General features: G+C 34.8%; 1 protein-coding gene across 2 annotated transcripts in view; it reads right to left on the bottom strand.

Annotated features, from left to right (window-relative positions):
- LOC149066849 (twitchin-like) overlaps positions 1-23,860 on the bottom strand; it is a 303,184-nt gene that overhangs the window by 7,872 nt on the left and 271,452 nt on the right. For both annotated transcript variants that reach the window (XM_089253214.1, XM_089253215.1), the window contains 13 exons: positions 17,866-17,911; positions 17,169-17,249; positions 16,959-17,064; positions 16,365-16,482; positions 15,748-15,920; positions 13,338-13,383; positions 12,595-12,742; positions 10,436-10,613; positions 9,947-10,249; positions 7,149-7,291; positions 5,156-5,312; positions 2,984-3,109; positions 2,559-2,756 (listed from right to left, as the gene is read on the bottom strand). In XM_089253214.1, the coding sequence (XP_089109340.1) occupies positions 2,559-2,756; positions 2,984-3,109; positions 5,156-5,312; positions 7,149-7,291; positions 9,947-10,249; positions 10,436-10,613; positions 12,595-12,742; positions 13,338-13,383; positions 15,748-15,920; positions 16,365-16,482; positions 16,959-17,064; positions 17,169-17,249; positions 17,866-17,911 (1,823 nt within the window). The remainder of the gene's footprint in view (positions 1-2,558; positions 2,757-2,983; positions 3,110-5,155; positions 5,313-7,148; positions 7,292-9,946; positions 10,250-10,435; positions 10,614-12,594; positions 12,743-13,337; positions 13,384-15,747; positions 15,921-16,364; positions 16,483-16,958; positions 17,065-17,168; positions 17,250-17,865; positions 17,912-23,860) is intronic.

Raw genomic sequence — 23,860 nt, 5'->3', positions numbered from 1 at the left:
GGCCTACAACTTACAATTATTCAATCATTACACTTCACTCACAGTTAGAAAACCCAATGGCAGATGGCAGCACTACACAGAAACAAACCTCATGTTAATTTTACAACACGTACTCGCACATTCCAACATGCACCAATTCGCTAGAAATTCTGCAGAGGAACGTGGGCAAGATACATGTGGGGTTTAGTAGTAGACTTAAAAATCAGCGTAAATAACTCACCCATGGTCTCCTCAAGATATCATGAAAATTTGGCTGAGTAGTTTTGGGATGAGTAAAAACTATTCACGGTATGGGAACTTTAATTATAATCACCATGTATATCAGGGGTCTTTGATGCATGGCCCACTGAGCTTCTTGCTGTGGCCTGTGAACCATTTTTTTTAAACAAATAACTATTTAATATTAAAAAGGGGATTAAATAAAAAATATTAATTTTGACGAAGCCTGCTGGCCACTAGGAACTATACTGTGGTGCAAGATACGGAAGACTGGATGTTGTGAAGATATTTATTACTTGAGATGTTAATATTTTAAGGAAGGAAAAAACTCATTTCTGCCTCTACCGGGAGTCGAACCCGGGTCCCTCGATTGCCGGACGAGTGCTCTGACCACTAAGCTACAGAGGAGATAGAGATTTTCCTTCGCTAGAGCGTATATATGCCGAACGGAACCGTGCAATGGACGGTGAAACCGATCAGCTAATAGCTCATGGACGACGAGCCACCAGATGGCATATCTTGTATTAACAAGTGGAGAGCGACATTCATGTCATATATACTGTGGTGATTAGAACTAAGAATTTTGCAGATCCATCAGTTGAGAATTTGATGCGTAATTATTGGAATAAATAACTTCAGAATTAATGAAAGAAATCTGCAATGGTTTTTTCTTTGAGAATGGGTGAAAGAAATATTTTCAGGGTTAATGAAAGAAATAATTGCAGAATCGGTAAAAAAAAAATAATTTCAGAGAATTTTTCTTCAGAATTATTGGAATAAATAATTTAAGAATTAACAAACAACATAAGCAGTAACAGTTCCGCAATCGGGGAGGGCAGGGGCATCTGATACCTAAGGCATTAGACCAGGAAGAGTGCAAAGATTAGTCTTTACTCATTCACAATTACGAGGAGAGGGTGCCAAAATAAATACTAACTCCGGCCAAAAAAAAACCAGTTTTTGTTTCTAGTTGTGGACCTGATCATCCATTTTTTCCAAATTAAGAGATGAAATAATCAGAATTTATATTTTCAGAATTAATACAAGAAATAACCAAAAGTCCCATTTTCAGAATAGGCCAGAGCCATAATTATGGGGGAGCAGGCGGGTCTGATGCCCCAGGCAATGAACCAGAAGGGACACAAATTTTACCCTTTAACCTCTCCTTCAGCATTATGGGGGGGGGGAGCAAAATGTGATATTGTCTCAGCCAACCCAGCATCTAGTTGCAACCCTGGGACAGGAAAAAGAATGCATTTCAGAATAAATGAAAGAAAGAAATCAGATTTTTTCTTTAAATTAATGGAAGAAATAATCAATTAAAATTTAATTTTTCAGAATCAGTGTGAAAAAAATATATAGAATTGAACATATTTTGTAAAATCATTACAGGTAACAAAAGATATGTGGACAAAGATGAGCTCTTCACTTGTTAATACAAGATATACAGAATAATGGCTACATATAGAGATACTGATTCTTTTTTTTTTGGAAAGAAATTTTCATTTCTGCCTCCACAGGGAATATAACCCTGGTTTTTCATATGCCGGATGAGTGCAGTACCTCTAAGCTATTAAGACGTGTAGAATAATTCTTCCTTAGAGCATATATATGATGAACAGCACTGTGTGATGGACACTGACAACAATCAGTTGCGTAGTCAGATTTTTATCAGTGGGGGAGCCAAATTTGGAAGACACCTTTTTTTTCTGTTTCTAAGTTTGTTGATCGATTTTAAAAATTTAAGTAATATTTTAATATATACTGTATACTTTTTTAAATAAATACAAACTCTATACAATGCCACAACTGGCAAATCGCCCAACAACAATGGCTAGAAGAAGAATAAGATTAAAATTGCATCAAAAAGCAATAAAAAAAAAGTTGAAATAAATAATTTAAAAAAAATCTAAGATATGAATGTATAGCCAAAATTTCATACTTTCATCCATTCGATAAGCTCTCCAGCCAGTTTTTCCGAAGTGTAACATGGTATATTTATTTTTCTTCATTTCTGTTTTGTGTGTAGTCTGCATTCTATTGTTTTGTATATTGCCATTCACTGTGCTTTTGTACTTGTGTCTTACTTAAGTGTTTATGTCTTTGAAATAATAATAAGCATATAAATAATTACAAAAAAATTAGGGATGGAAAACTTTTTTTTTCAAAACTATGAGAAAAATGTGGTTAAGAATCAATGGAAATTCATACTTAAGTAAAGAAATAGTATGAGAATATAAAATTCTTCAATAATTTCGAAGCTCCTGCTTTTCTTATTATAATATAAATTGAAGTAATTTATACAACAATAACGAAATAAATTATTATAGAAATCATACCTGAAACTTCTAAAGTACATGTACTGAAAACTTCACCGCCGTCATTGAAGGCATCACACGTATAAGTTCCAGCGTCTTCAGGGAAGATCTCGGGTATGACCAGTTTGTATACATCACCTTCATTGAGATACTGGAAATCTTCACTGGGTTTGATCTCTTTGTTATTATGAAGCCAAACCACATCAAAACTAGACTGACCTGCAAGAATTGAAAATTTCACTCATTATCATGTGTTACATCATTGAATCTCTATGCATTGAAAAATAAAAAAAGTGTCATACATAATAAAAAAAACTTTTGATATTTTGGAAATGAATTATATGATTCTCACCTACTACTCCACTCTAAACAGAGTATAAGCTGAATATCATGCTGAGACAATATTTAAACAATCATCAAAAGTGTGTATATATGCAAAATCTTACCTTTTATTGTGCATTGTAAAGTCACAGGTTCTCCATCTTTAACAACTTTGCTTTGAAGATGATCTATTATTCTAGGAGGTTTAGCATCACCCTTCGATTTCTGTTTCTGCTCTTTCGCTTTGGATGCTTAGAAGGGAGAAAAAAAAAGAAATTTAATGCAAATTATACAAAGACACATTAACATTAAGCTCTGTATATAATTAAAGTAACAACACAGATAGTTAACCCCTTCCAGGCTTATCCGAACCCAAGCTTAAGCACATGTGATCTGTCATTCTGGCCTGTCACAAGTGTAGCTAAGGCATAGGAACAGATGATAGCACACCACATCAGTTGTGTTAATTGTGCTCAAGACCACCACTGGGGGGGAACAGCTGGGTCTTGTATTCTGGATGCCAGACCAGAGGGGCATCGGATTCTTCATTTAACTGTACAGTGGAACTTCAGTTAACGAGCTCAATTTGTTTAGCCAACGTGCTCGTTATCTGAATAGCTCGCTATTCAAATCAAACTTCCCCATAGGAAATAATGAAACCTCGAATAATTCGTTCCACAATTATTCATTTGCATAAAAATGACCAGTAAAAACGCATTCAATCAGTACTCATATATAAACACAATAATAATTATTATTATATCTAATGCAATAAAATACACATAATATAAATAACGTCCTAAATAAACATACAATATGATATAATGTTTACAATTTAACTTACTCTAAATGACGAGAGAGAGAGAAGGACTATCGTTTAGAACGATTTACAGACTCATTATTGTTTGCTAACTTAATCTTTTTGCGTGGCTTTAAAAAAAAAACCTTATCCAATGATACTTACTTTTGCCTCTTTTTTATGATTTATGGGAAATGGGAAATTGCAGTGTTTGTTGGACACATTGGCATACGCAAAGTGGGGAGGGGGTTTGGGGTTTTGACCCCCCCCCCCTCGAGACAAGATTATAGTGTTATTTTGCAGGAAAAAAAGTAACCCGCCCCAGAAGGAAAAAAAATTTAACGCCCCCCCCCCCTCGAGAAAATTCTGCATACGCCTATGGTTGGACAGATTCATTGCTTGCATGTTGCTACAGCTATATTTGGGTGGTTCTTTTCTACAGAGTTTTGCACAAATTCCCACATTCTACACATCTCTTTAATCTCATTTTATGTGTGTGAGGGACTTCTCCTTACTTCTCTCTTCCTCAGACGAGATACCATCTATAAATTCTTGCTGGTGCGTGCAAAAGAGATCCATCACTTTATCTACTGTCAACTTCTAGACACTTTCACCAATAGGTCCTGAATGACATCCTCATTCCCCTTCAGTCCATGGCCTTCCCCAAGCACAACATCTCTTCGACAAGTAGTGACTCTTGTTCATGAACTAGTCCCCTCTTAAAATCCCATTCAATAATGCAATCTACCCACAGTTTTTTCCAAACAGAATTTTAAAAAAAACTTCAAGTGCACATAGGCATCACTGCTATGCACATCTAGTTTCGTATCATAAATATTCATGCTCGCACGTATGTTAATTTTCCTATTGAGGTACACTTACCGAAGACCATAGAAGAGAATATTATCCAAAATTCCATAACGTGTGTGTGAGCGAAAGCAAAAAACCATCAGCTCAGTTGTGATAATGTGAAAATAAATTTAAAAAACACCAAATTTTTGCACGTAATGCAAACTATCACTCTTTAACTGAGCCAAGATTTGTTCAAAATTTTTGCTGTTTATGTGAATCGCTTGTTAAACAAAGTTCCACTGTACTGATACAACAGGAGGGGCATTAAATACATGCTTGCCCTGATTGACCAAGTATACAGTTGCAGCCTCAATTGTACAACTATATTTAAACACTTCCCATCATATAAATCAGTGATAATAAAAAGATAACATTTCTTTTGTCATCCACAAAAAAATTAAGCCCCATAAGGAGTAAATACAAACCAGCTATATTTTTGTGTAAACTGCTGTAATTAAACACTTCAAAAATAACAAGAAAACTCTTTGAAAAGCTTAAGTGTCCAAAATTCTACAAAATTAAATATTTGTGACTCAATTGGTAATGACAATAAAAAATAAGATGCTCAATTAAATTATGCATTGCGTTTGAAACGAAAAATTAATTTAAACGACAATGATCATTGAAGATTCTAATATTTGATTACCTGTAACTTTCAACTTGCATTTCGTAGATGTTGTTCCCATTGAGTTATTTGCTCGACATTCATATTCTCCAGAATCTTCAGGATAGACTTCATCTATTGATAACGTAGCTACACCCATTTTGTACTTCAAGCTAAGAACTTTTGAAGAGTGCAGTGGCTATATGAGACACAGAAATAAAAAACTCAATTATGAAATTATTCATGCATTTGTCCATATAATTATCGCACAGAGGGAAAAGTTTGAAAATACAAAAAGGTACATAGCATGCAGGATGCATAGCAAATGGGAGGGGGTGTGGCATTTTGCTGCCGAACTGTTGATCCTAGAGGTATACATCCAGTAAGAAAAAGTTTCCATGTAACGTGTAATACTCAGATATTTGTCTTACAACCCCTTCAAACATGAATGACATAAATGTCATTCATGTTTGAAGGGGTTATAAGACAAATTTTAACATTGATAAAAGTTTGGATGTAAAACAGTACAGTATATTTACACTCATCTACCATGGAGCTTAATTTTTTTTTAATAGCATAATTGTGAAGACTTGCAGCCCTTATACACAGGTTGTAAGTATGTTACATTTGCATTACAACTGCTGATATTATTTAAAAAAAATTAATACAGCAGAGTCTTGATAATCCGAGGTAAATGGGACCGAGCCACCACAGATTACTGAAAACTCAGATTATCCAAACAAACTAATGGAAATCGGCTTTAGGGGGGGTGAGGCCCTTAGACTTATGCATTCGTACTTACTCTTTAAGCTCGCCCATTTTGTTCTTAATAGTTCTCAAATAGTTAGTTCTGTGGTTCTCAAATTTTTTCCACCCGCGGCTCCTCGGAATAGTCTAGAAAAGAATTACTTCAAAGCACCAAACAGGCATAAATCATAACACCAGGGGTCTTTAACGCATGGCCCGCAGGATACTTGTGGCCTGTAGAGTGTCATTCATTGGAGACTCTTGCACTACAATAACTCCTCATAATGCCCCTAGGAGCTGCAACATGCACTTTGAGAACCACTGTCTTATTTCATTAAGATCAGATCTGTCACGACCGATGGTCTTTTTATAAGAAAGGCTGAGGGAGGACTCTCATATCCGTGGGCACCGATATGAATGCTATTATTTTTTTTTACACCATAAATTTATTATAGTAGAGCCCATGGAAAATTCAGGAATGGGGGTCTCATCTCCAGCTTATGGATTAGACCCCTTAAAACTGCAATCAACTGCATTCATTGGAGGAATCACACAAAAGAAATACATAAAGCACTTTGAAAAGAAATTTTTAAAATTTCTAGCACTTCGGATTAGCTGGAACCTCAAACTTTCAAAACTCAAATTATGGAGACTACCAAGATATAATTTTCTATTCCATTCAAGTATGGAATTTTTTAAGCGGTTTTTTTTTTTGTAAAAATTTCAATATAACATCAGTTTTTCATGGAATGATACGGATGGTTATAGCAAATATCAACTGTATACAATTGAGTGAGAGAAATACAGTGAAACCTACACTACAACAATACTTTAAATAATGATGAATCTCTCTAAAACAATATTTTTTCAAGTCTTGTTCGAAAATGCCTGTAGTCTAAAGCATGAGACAGTCCATCCCTTTGGAGAAGAGCGCAAACCATCCCAATATGGTCTCTCTGGGCGGTCAGCCATCATGTCTGTAGTCTAAAGCATAGTCTCCCAAACTATTTGTTCCATCTCCCCCTTCTTCAGAAAATTTTTATTCTTATCATCTCCCCCCCAACTCAAGTCAGCCCATAGGATCCTATACTAAACCCTTAGCTTCTACCACTCTTTGGATCATTCCATCGCCTCCTAGGGGGAAGCTATTGCCCACTTTCTAACTGGTCTAAAGTTAAACTGTTGTCTCTCAATATAATGACAATCCCTCTACAATGATCCTTTTTCTAGTTCCATAGAGTATTGTTACTTCAAGATTTCACTGTATCATTCTTGATTTTATACTCACTTCACTGTTCTTGAACCATTCAACTTGTGGTTCAGGATCTCCTGATGCTGCACATTTAAGAACAACAGAGCTGCCATCTTTAACTGTACAGTCACCCAATGTCTGTATGAACTTGGGAGGAGTCATTGGTTTATCTTCGGGAACTAAAATAAAGAAAGTATCACATTATTTTTTTATCATTACATGCATTTCTCTCTTATGACTTTATGATTTCTCAAAATCTGGAAGATCAGTAGTCGAAATTTCCTGAATGCATGCATAATGCAACAGACATATAATAAGTAGGGTTACCAGATTGAAAAAACTGAGAAAGGAGGACTCCTGCATGAGCACCATTTTTAACGTCACTTCTCACAATTTTCACAGCAGATGACGCCACTAGGAATCAGTATTGTTGCTTCCATCCGGTTTGCTTTGTTTTGGAATGGATGAGGTAACACTCCCCTCCCTACCCCCCCCCCCCCAGAACACAATACACTGTATTAGATATTGGTGAGCACAAACAATGGTATTCTTAAAAGGGATGTTGCAGTTTTCTTCTTTAAGAACTGTTTTCGGACTGTCTTTTTCATATTATTCTAGAGCAGCGGTTCTCAACCTTTTTTGACTCATGGAGCCCTTTTTAGCAAAAAATTCTATGGTGGAGCCCCGTAGGCCCATTACTTAATTATTCATCAAAGTTACTGATTTATTTTTACTATTTAAAAATATTCACAATTATTATTTTTTTAATTTTACTGTTTTTACATATTTTCCTCAAGTGGCCACAGAGCCCTTGGAGAGTGCACAAGGAGCCCCAAGGGCTCCACGGAGCACCGGTTGAGAACCGCTGTTCTAGAGTATAGTTCCTCAAACATTTTCTCATCGCCCCCAACCCATAGGATCCTATACTAAACTCAAAGCCTATAGTGGACGATATTGCCCACTTTGGCACACACTGTTCTAGAGAGCATACATGCTCAACCCATAACCCACAGGCCTAATGTGGCCCTCTGAGTTACCCGATGCAGACTGTGATGGCAAACCTACATCTGTAGAAATCAATTAAGCAGCAACTTCCAGATTACTTATGACCCACGGTAAAGTTCCACATCACTTGAGTGGGATGTAACACTAAACCTAATTAAGTGATATAGGAGGACATGGAATATTCCCAAATCACTTAAATGGCCCACGACACAATTTCAGATTGCTTAAGTGACCCACGTTGCAGTTCCACATCATTTAAGTAGGGCTTTTTTTTTTTTTTTTTCAAACCGAGCACAACTCAGGTCTATCGCCATAGACAATTTACTACCTAGTGAGTTGTGCCGGAAGTGCAAGTGTGTGTACCTAACAGTCTGAGTGCATATCTAGTGTTGTGTATGATTTTTCAGTTTCTGCCATCTATATCTAAGAAGTGAAGTGAGTGATGTGTAGTGACTGAATATTTGTACTGTTTGTAGGCCTGTTGCTCTCTGTGGAGAGACCTAAATTTAAGTAGGCTGCAGCACATTCTCAGATCACTTGAGTGACCTCACTATATTTACAAATCATTTGAGTGACCTGTGGCACAGTTCCGCTCAAAGTATTGAAGAGAAGCCATAGCATCTGGTTTGACAGAGAACTAAAACGGGCCTGAAGCACATTTTCAAATCTCTCAGGTGACCTGCAACGCAATTCCTTTTATTGAGTAGGCCACGGCACATTACAGAATGCTCGAGCAACCCATGGCACATTTACAGATTATTTGAGTGGCCCGTATCATAGTTTCAGACCACTTAAATATTCTGTGGCACAGTGCCACAGCACTCAAGAAACCAGAGGTGCTGTTACAGATCACTTACTTAAGTAGTCTGCAATATGTTTTCTGCTAAGTGAAGGGTTGCTCTAGCACAAGGGCGATCAACCCTTGTGCTAGAGCAGAGGTCTTCAACTTTTTTCCAGTCGTGAACACTGCCTGTGCCCATCATCAAAAAGAAGAACACACTTAAGGGAAGTTTAACAAATGAATGCATTAAATAACAATGATTTCACTCCTTAAAAAAATGCAATTCCTCTAAGGTGTTTAATTGGAACATTGATGAAGTGCTCATGAGCACGAAATTGGGCATGAGCATTGAGCACTCTGGGTACTTCAGGGTACTCACAAGCAACGGATTGAAGATGTCTGTGCTAGAGCAGGCTGGGCCATGGTTAAAATATTATTTGCTGCCCTACTTGCAAATTGGGTTCTTGCATTCTGAAAATATTGATAGTGATTGGTGGAAGCGTGTAAATGTGTGTGAAAAAAAAATTCCCCAGAAAAAAAAAGAAAAATAATTATGGAAACCTGAAGGAAGGAGCACAAAAGGGTAAACTTTCCAAAACATAGGAGGATGCTTGAAATGACATAAAAAGGGAGGAAGTCTGGTAACCCTAATAATAAGTCATTAGTGAATATGGGTAGAGAGAATCACAGAAGAGAAAGTGGACTTTCTTTCTTTCTTTCAAACTGAGCACAACTCAGGTCTATTGCCACAGGCAATTTACTACCTACTGACTTGTACCAGAAGTGTAAGTGTGTGTACCTAACAGTCTGAGTGTGTATCTAGTGTTGTGTCTGATTTTTCAGTGCTGCTATCTATATTTCAGAAGTGAAGTGAGTGAAGTGTGATGACTGAATATTTGTACTGTTTGTAGGCCTGTTCTCTCTGCGGCAAGACTTTTTTAACGGGGAGATCAGATCACATTTATGCCTCGAATTGAGAGAAAGTGGACTGATATCTTGCTCTATATTTCTGCCATACATTCTTTAAACAAATTGAAATTCTGTTTACTTTGTAGTTCTTTGGTAGCAGTCCTCGACCGTATAGTACCAGTGTCTCCCTTCTCTTTTTTGCCATAAGGTTTCTGTGTTCGCTTTGCATTCTCAGGAGCTGCCAGTCTGGATGCAGCAGCAGACAGTGTTGATGAAACCGGGTCAGGAACGCTTCTGGATGGAGCTTTCTTTGCTGAGGTGGTCTGAGGCGTTGATGCATAAGGTTTTGAATATGTATCCCGGAATGGTGATGGCGAATATTTAGTAGGAGATAAGACTCTCGATGGTGACATGGTTGATGGTGTTCTTGGTGCTCTGCGATCTGAAAATAAAAGAACTATACTGTAGTCATGAATTTGTACTGCAGTAGGAATGGAGCTACCAGTTCCTTAGAAATTCCCCAGAGGAACGTTTATGAGGTGCATGCATGGTTAAGTAGTCGTAGTAGCAGGAATAGAGCAACTTAGCAATTGAAAGTGCTACAATATTGGTGATTTTTCTTCATTACCTTCAACTCGTAGGATGCACCTTGTTTCATCCTCTCCAAGGCTGTTTGACGCCCTACAAGCATATGTCCCAGAGTCTTCCAAGTTACAAGATGGAATCTCTAAAGTGGCAACACCATCGTTGAAAATGAAATCATATACATGCTTTCCTATTTCACGACCATCCTTGAACCATCGAATCTATACAAAATATAAGATTTAAATGAATATCAAAACAACAAAACATATGTTTACTATATACTATACAGTTGACTTTGGTTTTTGAAGTCAAAGTCTTTAAATAAGTTGACACAATTCCCATAATTGATGCAATGTATCCAAATATTTTTCAGCATTCAGAAAAATCTTATCATAGGAAATATTTACAGTTCATTCCATCTTCAGGTTGAACCAAACAATGACAGATTATAAGGGTAATTAAAAGTCATGATAGAATAACAAATTCATAATTTAAGAAACCTATCATCTGCTAAATACAGGGTAGGCAAAAAGTACACATAAAACTTTAAAAATTCATAAAAACCGGAAAAATAACCGAAATAAAAAACGGTTTGCAGGATTAGCATCGCTAGGTCATGGGAACTTTTTTAAGAAGGGAAAAAACAACTTAAAAAACAGCCAACAGGTGGCGCTGACGTACTCTAGTCAAAGAAAATATACTCAAATAACAAACAGAATACCTCCAAATCGTTTATCACAGCAGTATGTGTTCCACCACCACAGAGGATAACACATTGCAGGTGAATCACAAATCCAGCAATGGCAGAGTGCAGCAGGTCCACATACACAGTTTAAAATGGTGAACTGATTGTGGATTAGGAGCGCAAGTTCTTATAACCATCTCATTTGCATATTTACACCAAATTCACTCGTACAAGCCCCACCTATCGGCTGTTTTTCAGTTTTATCCCAGTCTTAAAAAAAATTCTGTGTCTTATGCTAACGCTGCAAACCGGTTTTTATTTCGGTTACTTTTCCGGTTTTTATTCATTTTTAAAGTTTGGACGGCCTTTTTGCTCACCCTGTATATACCATATATACTGCTTTACCGTACACCAAATCCTGTCATACATCGCCATACTGCAATTTCCAACCAGTGGAGTGGGCAGTGCCGTCTTAACGCACGGCCCGGGGCCTCAAGAGAAGAGGAGTCTCACAAAAATGAGATGCAGTTGAAATTTTCTAGGATTTACCAGGTAGGGCCTCCAAAAAACCACTTGGCCCAGGGGCCCATGATACTCTTAAGACAGCCCTGGGAGTTGGGTGGGAATGAATTGGTTGGTCATGAAAGCTTATCATGAAAGCTTCATTCATCAGTGGTTTCCCCAGACTCAGTAGGTAAAGAACTTGCTTCTGACGTTCTATGCTTGGATTCGAACCCGTGGACCTTGCTGTAACCTTCATTGCGGAAGACGAGCATCTTACTACTGCAACACTCGGGCGCTATACCATGTGTACTATTTCATAAGCCAAGTTTTTTCATTGAAAAAATTTCCCCTCCATTTAGGGAGGGGGATCAGCTTATATACGAGCCAGTTTTTGAGGAGAAAATATTGACCCCCACTTTACCAAATCATATAACTACACAAAGTTTTGCACGGTTATCTTGAAGGTCAGTGATGTCATTGGACTACTTTAGATGGCGTAACTAATCAGTAGAGTGATTTTTGGAGCTATGTTCAAGCCCACAGAACCGATTATGTTAAAACCAAAGCAAAAACGAGCTAAGAGGCTGTCATGCACAGTCCTGTTCAGCACTGATACATATGCTCTAAGGAAAGAAAATGTCTGTCTTCTGTAACTCAATGGTTAGAGCACTCGCCCGGACAGTGAGAGATTGGTGGTTCAATTCCCCACAGAGGAATCTGAATTTTCTTTCTGAATACATCTCTATCTCCGCTTTTTATCCAGGCTTTCGTACTGTACTGCATTGAATTACGTAGAGCTCACAGAATCAGAAGAAATGGATTAGAAAGCTGGAATCATTTTGCATTATAACTTTTATTGCATGAAAATATAGTAATTATTTTTTCCTACAAAATGTGTTGATATTTGGAGGGGAATCAGCATATACAAGGTTTTTCAATTTATTGCAGTTTTGGTGGTCCTCAAGTTATGGAAAGTCAGCTTATACACGAGTATGAACAAATTTCATGCATACCTCAGGCAGTGGTTTTCCACCCACACAACATAACAGTTTTACTCCAATTCCAACTTGAATCACACGAGGTCGCAGTAAGAAAGTGAAACAAGGTGCACAATCTTTAGGCTCTTCCCACAACTTGACTGGTGCCAGTTCTTGCCGCTTCCTATAAAAAATATGGGGAAAAAACATAAATTACCATCAAACTCATAAATTGGATTAATCATACACAATGGACTCTCGATTTTGTGAATCACCAATTTACAAACCGCACACTTATATGAACTAATCTTCTGGTCCCAAACAATATGCTGTTCCTTTAAACGTATTTCCCATTTACGAACTTCCAATTTTACCATTTTTTACCTCTGGCGAGTTCATAAAAACAAACATTGACTGTATAGATAGATGTTAAGTAGAAGAAAAACTAAGAGTTTCAAAATCTGTTTTTTGCAGGAAAATTAATCCTTAAATAAAACTGAGTGTGTGCTAGTGTTTTTCGCATAGAATTAATGTCTATAATGCAAATAAGAGCTTTTATAATAAAAATACATGGAATATAAGCTACCATAACTAAAATAAAAAGAGTTATAAATAAAATTTAAGTTAATTATTGAAAGTGTTTTTGTGAAACAAATAGAGAAATTATTAATAAACCCTGTGACATATCATTTGAAAAATTTTACACAATATTAATGAGTAATATATGAGTTTTCATGAACTAAGTTAATTTTTGAAGTATTGAGTCAATCTTAATTTACCTGACTGGTTCATCCAACTGAATTTTTGGAATGTCAATAGGAACAGCTGGAAAGAGACAAATGCATTTTCATTAAAACTAGTTAAATTATGCAGACATAACAGACATTGAGTCACTCACAGAAAATTTTTCATGCAGGGAGAATTTTTTTTTTAAGTGTGCGTATATGTGTAAGAACATTCCTATTCCCAATTCCTCAAGCTGAGATGCATAATGGCCTGTGAAAAGATGTAAATTGAATAAAATCATAGTTAGTTACAGTATTTCCCTACATTAGCTAGCATGCAGGAAAACAGTGAGGGAGACCAGCATGCTGGGAATACCCATATTCTCTGTTGTGGTGGGAAATTGAAGTCACATATTTTGAAAAATTCTTAAAAATCTGGACTCAAAAGAATTGATTGAACTGGCTGATTTGAACCTTGTTTTGCCTGTATTTTGGATCTTTTCTGTTTTATGAACTGCTTTACGAAACTTGGGTGGTTTTTATTTTATTTAGGTGGTTTCTAGCTTTATTTTTGTTTTTCTAACATAAATCTTGGTTTATTGCAAATTTCAGATACTAGCATATTTATTCTCATGGATTTGATGAGATAAATGTAAAAATTAATAGACCGTGAAATATTTTTGTATTCTTTGATCATGCATTGAAGATTTGAATAAGCAGAGCAAAAGAAATTAAAGAATTTCACTGCAAAACATACATATAATACAATAGCGACAAAAACATATTTCTTCAGTCCCTGAACATGCAAAAAAATGCTTGAAATACAGAGATTACTAACAGTTGGTTTACCACAAAAAAGTAAATTCCACAGTATTAGTCTAAAATATTTTTTTCGTTTTAGTTAGAAGAAGAGTTGAAGAAGTTGAGTCCCCAGAATATGTTAAATATATTGGCATATGAGCGGGGACGGGAAGAATTATAACCCTCTGAGTTAAGATTATAGTGTTATTTTGCAGGAAAAAGCCCCCCCCCCCAGGAGGGAAAATAAATTTAACCCCTCCTTTCATTGAGAAAATCCTGCATATGCCTTTGGCAGCATACATCCTTCAATATTTCATCGTTTTTTCTATTACTCAGTTCCAATCAAATAACATGGTGATGCCATACACCAACACAGGGCTAGACAAATCCCAACAAGGTAACTAAAAAATTTGTACTACATTAACACTTGAAATTTTCTATATGAGATTCTGAGAGCACCAAAAATTATTTTTTTTATATATTCTTTCATGTTTGGCATCACATCTACCAGAAGGAAAAAGGATTATTTAATCTTTGGATAAGTATAATAAAACATTATTATATTGTGGACATTGCCAATTTGTTTTGAAAAAAACAAATTCACCTAGATTTTTTTTTTTTTTTTCATGAAAACCTGCAAAATTCTCTCCAATCTTTTTTCGCATGTGCAGACCCATTTCTTTCTGCACAGAATCAAGATTTTTACCATATGTACCGTATGAAAACTTTTTGCAAACTTGCCATAATACTCGCAAAAAAATAAACTTCCCATATTCTCACTATGAATCATTCAATTTGTCCCCATTTAACTCGGGGCAGCATTGGTCCCATTTATTAAGATGTCCCTAAATTACATGAGTTGTGTCTATCTCCCATAGGCGGAAATAGACTTGAAAGTCTGGGCGGGGGGGGGGGATGATTGCTGGGGGGCCATGATGATGATGATGATGATGTCAATTCGTATATACACAAATACATTAGATCAGTTGGCTTTTTCTTTGACGCTGGGGTGGGGACATTGCCCCCATGCCCTCCCCCCGTATATCTGCCCATGGTTGGCCCATGGGCTTCTTGGGCAGTTTCAATTTCGCCCGCCGTGTCTGATAGGTTGAAGAACCCTAACTTACAACAAAGTCATTGCATCATTTTGTTCAAATTCTCCATGCATTTTAAGGCCTCCTCACATGGGGATACTCAAATTGAACTCGAGTGGCCTCAACTTGAGTGTTGAGTTGAGTTGCCCATTCTACTTCACATAGCACTACTAAAAAAATCTGAGAGCCCGAGAAAATGAGTAAAAACGGCACAGTGTTTAGTTCACCTCCTTATTGCCCTGTGCATTAGGAACCGAGGTAGGAAAAAAATTCAAATTTGTAGTGATTCTTTCAGCAATGAGGTTGATATTTTATTCTAATTATTAATGATTACCATCCTACACTATTATTTCAGCAAAAAAAGATGAATAGAGACGAAAATTATTTCATATTTAAAATGTCAGTTTGAATATAGTTGTTTCGGTCGGACAAATGAAAACTACTCATTCAACTGACAAGCAGGAATCAAAGTAGGAAATTATGGGTTGTTGTTCAGTTAATTGTTGGTTATATAGAATTGCATGTCCAAAGTTACACATCGAAAAAACCAATACTCATAAAATTCTTACAGTGCACATTCAGGAACACAGGCTCCTCCCTTGATCCATAATGATTCTCCGCCTTTATAATGTATTCTCCTCTGTCATCACACTTGCAACGATTGATGACAAAGTAATAGTCATTCTGTTCATACCTCTTCATATATTTCACACTCTGCCTTAGCTCTCCACTATCCCTGAACCTGCAAAAGACAAAATCAGTGATAAATAAAGCATCAAAGATGCAAAAGGCACGCTTCATATAGTCATTTAAAGTTATGCACCTTCCCTTGATACATACGCTCCAAGGGGAGGACGTTCTATCTGTCTTCATAGCTTAGTTGGCAGAGTCCGGCAAACGAGAGACTGGGATTCGAGTCCCTGAGAGGGCAGAGATGAATTTTCCTTTCCTGAAACATTGATATCTCCTCACTTGGCCAGTTTCCTGTATCTGTCGTAATATTATTTTGATAGGTATAGGAAGCTGTTATGTTCCAAGCAGAAAATTCACGTTCATAATGTTCAACAGTGATTTGCATTTTGCATCTTTTGTGCTGAAGAAATGGAAAATCTTGATTTGCATCTCCTGTCAACAATTTGTTAAACCAATAACCAATTTTTACACTTTTTTTGAACAGACTACTTACCATGATACAGTGGGAGGTGCAGCAGCAATTACTCTGCAATAAAATTTGGCGCTTTGTCCCTCATAGCAGAAAGTACTCTGAGGCCTGATTACAAATCTTGGGGCTGCCTGCAGCCGATCTGAAATTAATACAATTTCATTAATATAATTTTGTAAATATTATCATCAGATTTTAATAGTGTAGCAGTCATTGAAAGTCAATATATTAATATGAGAGTGTTCTGTAAGTCCTAGTTTGGCCTTTATTTCATCAATTTTTCGTCGCAGAAGTATGGTTCCAAATTAAAAAATGCTCAAAATGTGTTCAGAAATCACCTTGTACCAGTTTTGAGTGTGAAAGTACAGTGTATTGAAAAACAAAAATCTTTTATACATTCCCCCCATACTCTAACTTCCAATTAGAAAGTTGTTTCGTTGTCTTTTATGAGCCCAGAAAAAAAAATCCAGTGTTTTCAACTGTAATATTTGCTGAGATGTTTAAATTCAAAAATCGGAGAAAATTTGGAAAATAACTGTATAAAGGGTGGAAAGAAATGCTGTCCATTAATTCATGCTGTTCTTCAATGTAATACTGTGTGATGGTAACCGAACTTACCAAAGTAAAAGTCTTGAATTTTGTATTTCTCCTGCTGCAACTTCCTCAATGAACTGTAATTAGCAATGTGACCAAAAGGAAGCAAACAGTTGTTCCATGATTCACCCTGACATTGATAGATGAAGAAAAGTTAAACAAATTATATAATATTTTAAAATTCTAATATGAAATGAAATAGACAAATAGTTAGCAAAAGAAAAAATTACTCACATATCTGTCTCGTATACTGTCCCTGAATTTAACATAACGTCTATTTGGAATGCGAATTGATGTGTCATGGCTGAGATCGCCCTGAAATTAAAAAAAAAAATTAGCAGTGTTTCAAAAACATCAATCAATGTGATAATTTTTTATAGGCTGCAATATTATGCTAATAATTTAATGCAAATTGTAACCTAAAGTAACAATTAAGAGCATATTCAAACTAAATAGAGTTAATAAAATCAATTATTAAATTAAATTAATAAGTTATTTGCAGTTAAGAGCTTCAAAAAAGAGAGAAATATATTTATTTAAAATGCTTTTCACAGCTGCTGATATTCTACATTGTATATCTTTTTTTTTTTAATAACAAGAAAAATATCTTATTAAACTGTGTTTAAGAAAGGCAATGCCTGAATTTGTATCAAGAGAAAGTTTTCACTTTAAAAACACTGAACTTGAAATTCAGAGTAAATTATTTTAAAGGATTCTCAAGCATATAGCAATCAAATATACTAAGGATGTGAAACATGAAATACGAGTAATACATCTTATAATTGCTTAATAATACATTATTTCATTTGTATGTGTCTGTAGCTTCCACATTTAATGAATTGAATCTAATCTGAGAAATATAATCTTATAATCATTTATAAAATAAGTTTCATTTAGAATTTTCAATGAAAACATTTGATAGATGACTCACCTTAAGCCATGGATGTTCAAGACATTCATGTGCAGTCATGCGTTTACTAATGAAAGGGGAGAAAAGACAGATTAATGATTAAAAAAAAAAAGATTCAAAAACAATTTATGACATATTTTTATCAAAATCTATGTAAACTGATGAAACCTTCTGAAAATATTCAGATGTTAAAGCTAAGTATATTGTTTATACACAGGTACATGAGTTTGACTGTAATTCCTAAAAGATGAATAATTCTGATGTGTAATGCCACAACAGGAGAAAATTTCATAGTAAAAATATTTTCGAAGAAAAGTGAATTTTTTCCAATTTGTTTTCAAAAACTACAAAATTCACAAGCTTTGGAATAAAATTAATACAACAAAAAAATAACATTTTCAAGACAATCTCTATAATTTCATTATAAGGCTTAATTAATAGAAATCAGGATGTACAAAAATTCACCTTTTTTTGAAGCATGAGCAATAAGCATAATGATCAATAATTATTCATCATTATGTTTATTGCTCATATTATAGTTCATTATACTAATCAATTATGGTATGCTTAAAAACCTCCTAAATTTACTCTGAATACCTATCATTATTCTTTATTTACCCTAATGAGTAGAACCCGGATTACATGCACTTAAAAAGTGGCAAAACATGCTCTAAAAATATGCAAATATGCACTTAAAAATATGCAAATATGCACTTAAAAATATGCAAATATGCACTTAAAAATATGCAAATATGCACTTAAAAATATGCAAATATGCACTTAAAAATATGCAAATATGCACTTAAAAATATGCAAATATGCACTTAAAAATATGCAAATATGCACTTAAAAATATGCAAATATGCACTTAAAAATATGCAAATATGCACTTAAAAATATGCAAATATGCACTTAAAAATATGCAAATATGCACTTAAAAATATGCAAATATGCACTTAAAAATGCCAAAATATACACTATCTTTCCATACATCCATATCTTTTATGGGTGTCTTTTTTCAGCCACCTTGCAGTGCCGTCTTAACGCATGGGCCCAGCCGGGCACGGCCCAAGGGCCTGCAAGAGAAGAGGGGCTTCACAAAAATGAGATCCAGTTGAAATTTTTTAGGATTTGCCAGTTAGAGCTTCCGAAAAACCACTTGGCCCAAGGACCCATGATACTCTTAAGACGGCCCTGCCAGCTTGTTAGGCAATTTGCCTGTTATACAAATACAAATACAACGCCACAACAGGCAAAATGCCCAACGAGGTGGCTGATAAAAAGATGCCCATAAAAATATGGATGTCATATATTAAAAAAAAAAAAAAACAGCAACCCAATTAAAAATGCAATTAACACAAATTATAAACAATATATACACATGATAAAATATTATACAATGCCCATAAAATGTATTTATGGTTATCTTATTCTAAGTATGGATAGCTTCTCGATTTATCCCAACATGTTTATCGTATTTCTTTTTAAATGTGTCAATTGTGTTACAATTTACTACCTCCGGGGGTAAGCTATTCCATTTATTAACAACCCTATTAGAGAAAAATTCCCTGCGACACCATAACCTTGCATTGTCCCTCACCAATCGATACTGGTGTCCCCTTGTAAAAGCAGTCGCTTGGCGGTGTACTAAAAGTTCATGGTCCATCCTATCCATCCCATTGAAAATTTTGAACACTTCGATCATATCTCCTCGACACCTACGTTCATCCAATGTAAACATATTCAAAAAATGAAGTATCTCTTCATAACTCAAGCCCTGTGTGCCAACAAGGGCACACGTAGCTCTTCTCTGCTCTGTTATGGCCTTTGTGTTTATATTTGAAAAATCCTAAAAAAAATTAAATTCTAAAATATGTACCAAAAATGAGAAAATATGCATTAAAAAATCACTATGCAAAAAAAAAGCAGATATGTTTTTAAAATGCATATTTTCTATTTGTTAGTGCATATTTCATTTACAAAAAAAAATATCCCCACATATGCATTATACTACATATTAAACTTCTAAATATTTTTTATTTAAGCATTTTTAATTCCTAGTTAGTTGTGGCTGTTCAGTAACAAAATAATAGTAAAAAAGAATTTTGAGGCTATTTCTAAAAGAATTGATCATTTTTGACATTATCTCTAGAAATAGAGTTACAATGAAACAGTTGATATTTGGAAAAAAAACAATCACACCTGTGCGAGAAAAAAACCCTTGTTATGAAAATATTTTAGCAATATTCATTCGAAAAACTATGAAAAAGTTATTAAGCATCAATAAACCTTCATAAATATGCACTTATTCTGAAAATTTTTTGATTTTATGCATTTATATGCATTAATACTGGAAAAGGGCAAAATATGCAAATGCATATGCACATATGCACATATGCATTTGCATATAATTCAGGCTCTACTAATAAGTTTGAAATTACCCTTGATTAACAATGTATTTATAATTATGGGTTAAAAAAGAATTTAATTCTTTTCTGTGGTCTCCAGTGTATTGGATAGTCTAGAACCATTAGCAAGCAATCTCATATATGAATTTTTAATTGCATGGCTTTTGAAAAAAAAAATGAAAAAAAATCTTTCTATTCAAGCTTTCTTCAAGAGCTCCTTTTCATCAGCTTAATATCCTATATTAATTTTAACCAAGGATCTGTCTGCTGCTCAACATATTAAATTGCTGATAATATATTCGCCCCCAATGAAGATAGCGACTATAGAGGACTAGTGATCTAGCATACAGTACATTTGGATCCCGTTATAATGAATACCATTATAGCAAAAATCTTGTAATGAAAACTTTTTAAATCCTTCGAATCAATATACATAACAACAATGTATTGTGCAAATCCGGTAAAACGAATGAAAAATTTGTTATAACGAACTCAAAAACAAGTGTCCGAAAAACAAAAGAATCAATCTCCATCTACTCTTTCAATGTTTTTGAAAAAATCAGACAAAATTGAAATTGCAAATTCAAACAGTAGTTATTGGATCTCCTAGGAAAAAGACTGACTTTCGAATTTACAAGATGTGTATGCAGCTGTCTTTACCTTGTTTCAGGATATTCATTCCCGAAATGTGCCAGTTACCGCTCCACTCATAGGAGAAAAGGTTTTGGAATTTGCACCTCTTTTTGATGCAAAAACTTTTAAGCAAGAGTCAGCTGACTGAATTGTTTCAAAGAATGGTATGTATGGTGTGGTAGCAAAACAGATTTGCAAGGAAGCAAATTCAGTTGGTATGAAAAATGTAAATGAATGGAAAGCTGGTGAAATAGCCAAAGTCATGATCCTTCCGATGTATTCAATGCAGACAAGGCTGGAATCTTTTCCCAACTGTACCTAACAAAACTTTAACATTTAAAAAAGGCAAGTGCACTGGTGGCAAAAACTCCAAGCCCCCCCTTAACTGCTTTGTTTCGTTGAAGCATGAACGGAATCGAAAAAAGAAAAGTTATGGTAATTGGAAAATTTGTGAATCCTTGCGCCTGAAGAACATGAAATCACTGCCTCGTAATTACAAATCAAGATTACGGGCTTGGATGATAAGAATTTTTAATGAGAGGCTACTTAAGTTTTATGGAAAAATGAAGCAAAAAAATAGAAATAAAACCTGCTTCTTATCGGCAATTGCATGGCACACATTGAATCTTCAAAATCAGAGTGCATTTGCACCAAATACATGTCTCCTAATTGCACGTCTGTTTTGCAACCATTTGACCGATGCATAATTAAGGTGGTAAAAGGAAAGTACTATATGCAACTGATGAGATGTATTCATCAGCTTGATAATAAAGAAATCATAGTGAGGCCTGACATCAAGCAAGCTATGGATATGATAGCTGAAGCCTGAAAGGATATCGCTCAAAAAGTCATTTGTAATGGGTGCAAAAAAGCACATTTAATTTCAGCAGAATTCTAGGAAACACTAAAAAAAGCTGATGAAAGTGCATCCACTGATTTGCAGCCTTTGTGGGAACACATCGCAAAACAAACGTTTGTTCAGAATGGATGCTGGGCGATTTCTTCCCTCTGATGATGATGATGATGATGCCTTCATTCCAAAACTGTTAACGGACAACAATATTGTTCATACGATACAAGAAAACGATGAACAATCGCTTGCAGACAGCAGTGACGAAGAAGAGCTTCCACTCAAGTATGCTTTGGTACCTACAGCATCTGAAGCCTTAGCTCTAGTTTGGAACTCTAAAAAGATATTTACCAGATCCTTCCAGACCATTTGTTTGAGCATGCGTATACTTTAGAGAAATTTGTTTTCCTTGGCTTCCCCAATACTTGCATAAAAAAATCAATAATTACAAATTACTTGCCTTTAAAATGTTAATTAAGTAAACCATATGCAAAAAACTTCAATCCTTAATTGATTTTTGTTGCTTTGTTTTATTTTTAAAATTCAACTTCATTCTTTTTATTATCTAGAATGTAAAATATTTTTTTCCTTCAGAATCAAATTCCGAAACAAAAATTTTTCTTTTTTTTTATGCATGGTAAAAATCAGAAATTCCTTTATAACGAAGTAATTTCTTCAGTCTCTTGGAGTTTGTTATAATGAGATTCAACTGCATTTACAAGATAATTTAATAGCTGTCAATCCCTTGGCCATATGTTTGATCACATGTTGATTAATAGTCACACAATAGTAAAAAAAATTCTAATAAGGCAAATCTTTTTTATTTCAGGAAGAAAGCAATGAAAAAAATATATATGTGCCACAGGCATCAAAAATGTATTTTCAAGACATTCTAAGCTGTGACTTATCAACTGGAAATGAAAGTATTTTTTCTTTTGTCAAACAGTAGGAATGGAACGTGGAACCTTCTCTATCTAAGTAAATTGGGAAGGGTTGAACTCATTCCTGACTTAAAATGTTTTGGATGCAAGTAAATATTTCCGTAGAATTTTAAACAAGCTGAAATAAGGCTAAACATTGTATAAATTTGATTGTTTTATTTATATCAAGGTTGTGTGGATAGATGCAACAAAATTATCTCTCAGAAATTATTTTGTATATTTCTTTAGTTTCTAACTTCATGTACACTCCCTTAGCCCAAATGTCTTTGAATTATTTTGGTCATTCCAAGTATGAGATGTTTCACTGTATGTGGTAAATATCATGAGTTGCTAAAAATATAAATTTTTTCCCTTGAAAGTTAAGAATTGCAAAACACACACAATCATGATTCAAAAAAAAAAATTTACAATTGAGAAAAAAAAAACACATCTCTGTTTTTTTTTCTCAATTGTAATTTTTTTTTGGGAGCTTTTCTTTTTAAGAAAAAGAAAAGCTCCCAAATGATTCCTCTACTCAAAAAAACATAAACTGTTAATAATGTTACTAAGCAAGAATGATTCTTATACAGAGCCGCCTTTAGGGGTGTGCAACAGGTATGGTCCCAACAGGCCCCGCTCTTTGTGAAGGCCCTCACACAGCAGCTGCAGTAAATTATTGGAAGCTTTCACCAATTTCTAAATTTTCCATTTCTTAATTTTTTCTTGCATTAATTCTGAATTTTCATCAATTGAGGAATTACTTCTTTCATTAATTCTGAATTTTCATCAATTGAGGAATTACTTCTTTCATTAATTCTGAATTTTCATCAATTGAGGAATTACTTCTTTCATCAATTCTGAATTTTCATCAATTGAGGAATTACTTCTTTCATTAATTCTGAATTTTCATCAATTGAGGAATTACTTCTTTCATCAATTCTGAATTTTCATCAATTGAGGAATTACTTCTTTCATTAATTCTGAATTTTCATCAATTGAGGAATTATTTCTGTCATTAATTCTGAATTTTCATCAATTGAGGAATTACTTCTTTCATCAATTGAGGAATTACTTCTTTCATCAATTGAGGAATTACTTCTTTCATCAATTGAGGAATTACTTCTTTCATCAATTGAGGAATTACTTCTTTCATCAATTGAGGAATTACTTCTTTCATCAATTCAGGAATTACTTCTTTCATTAAT

This window comes from Pholcus phalangioides, unplaced genomic scaffold, assembly GCF_987345545.1.
Source record: "Pholcus phalangioides strain wild (caught in Gottingen) unplaced genomic scaffold, Ppha-v1.0 ptg000032l_1, whole genome shotgun sequence".
NCBI classification, from domain to species: domain Eukaryota; kingdom Metazoa; phylum Arthropoda; class Arachnida; order Araneae; family Pholcidae; genus Pholcus; species Pholcus phalangioides.
The sequence above is the reverse complement of the archived record's forward strand: the minus strand, read 5'-3'. Positions and strand labels throughout refer to the sequence as shown.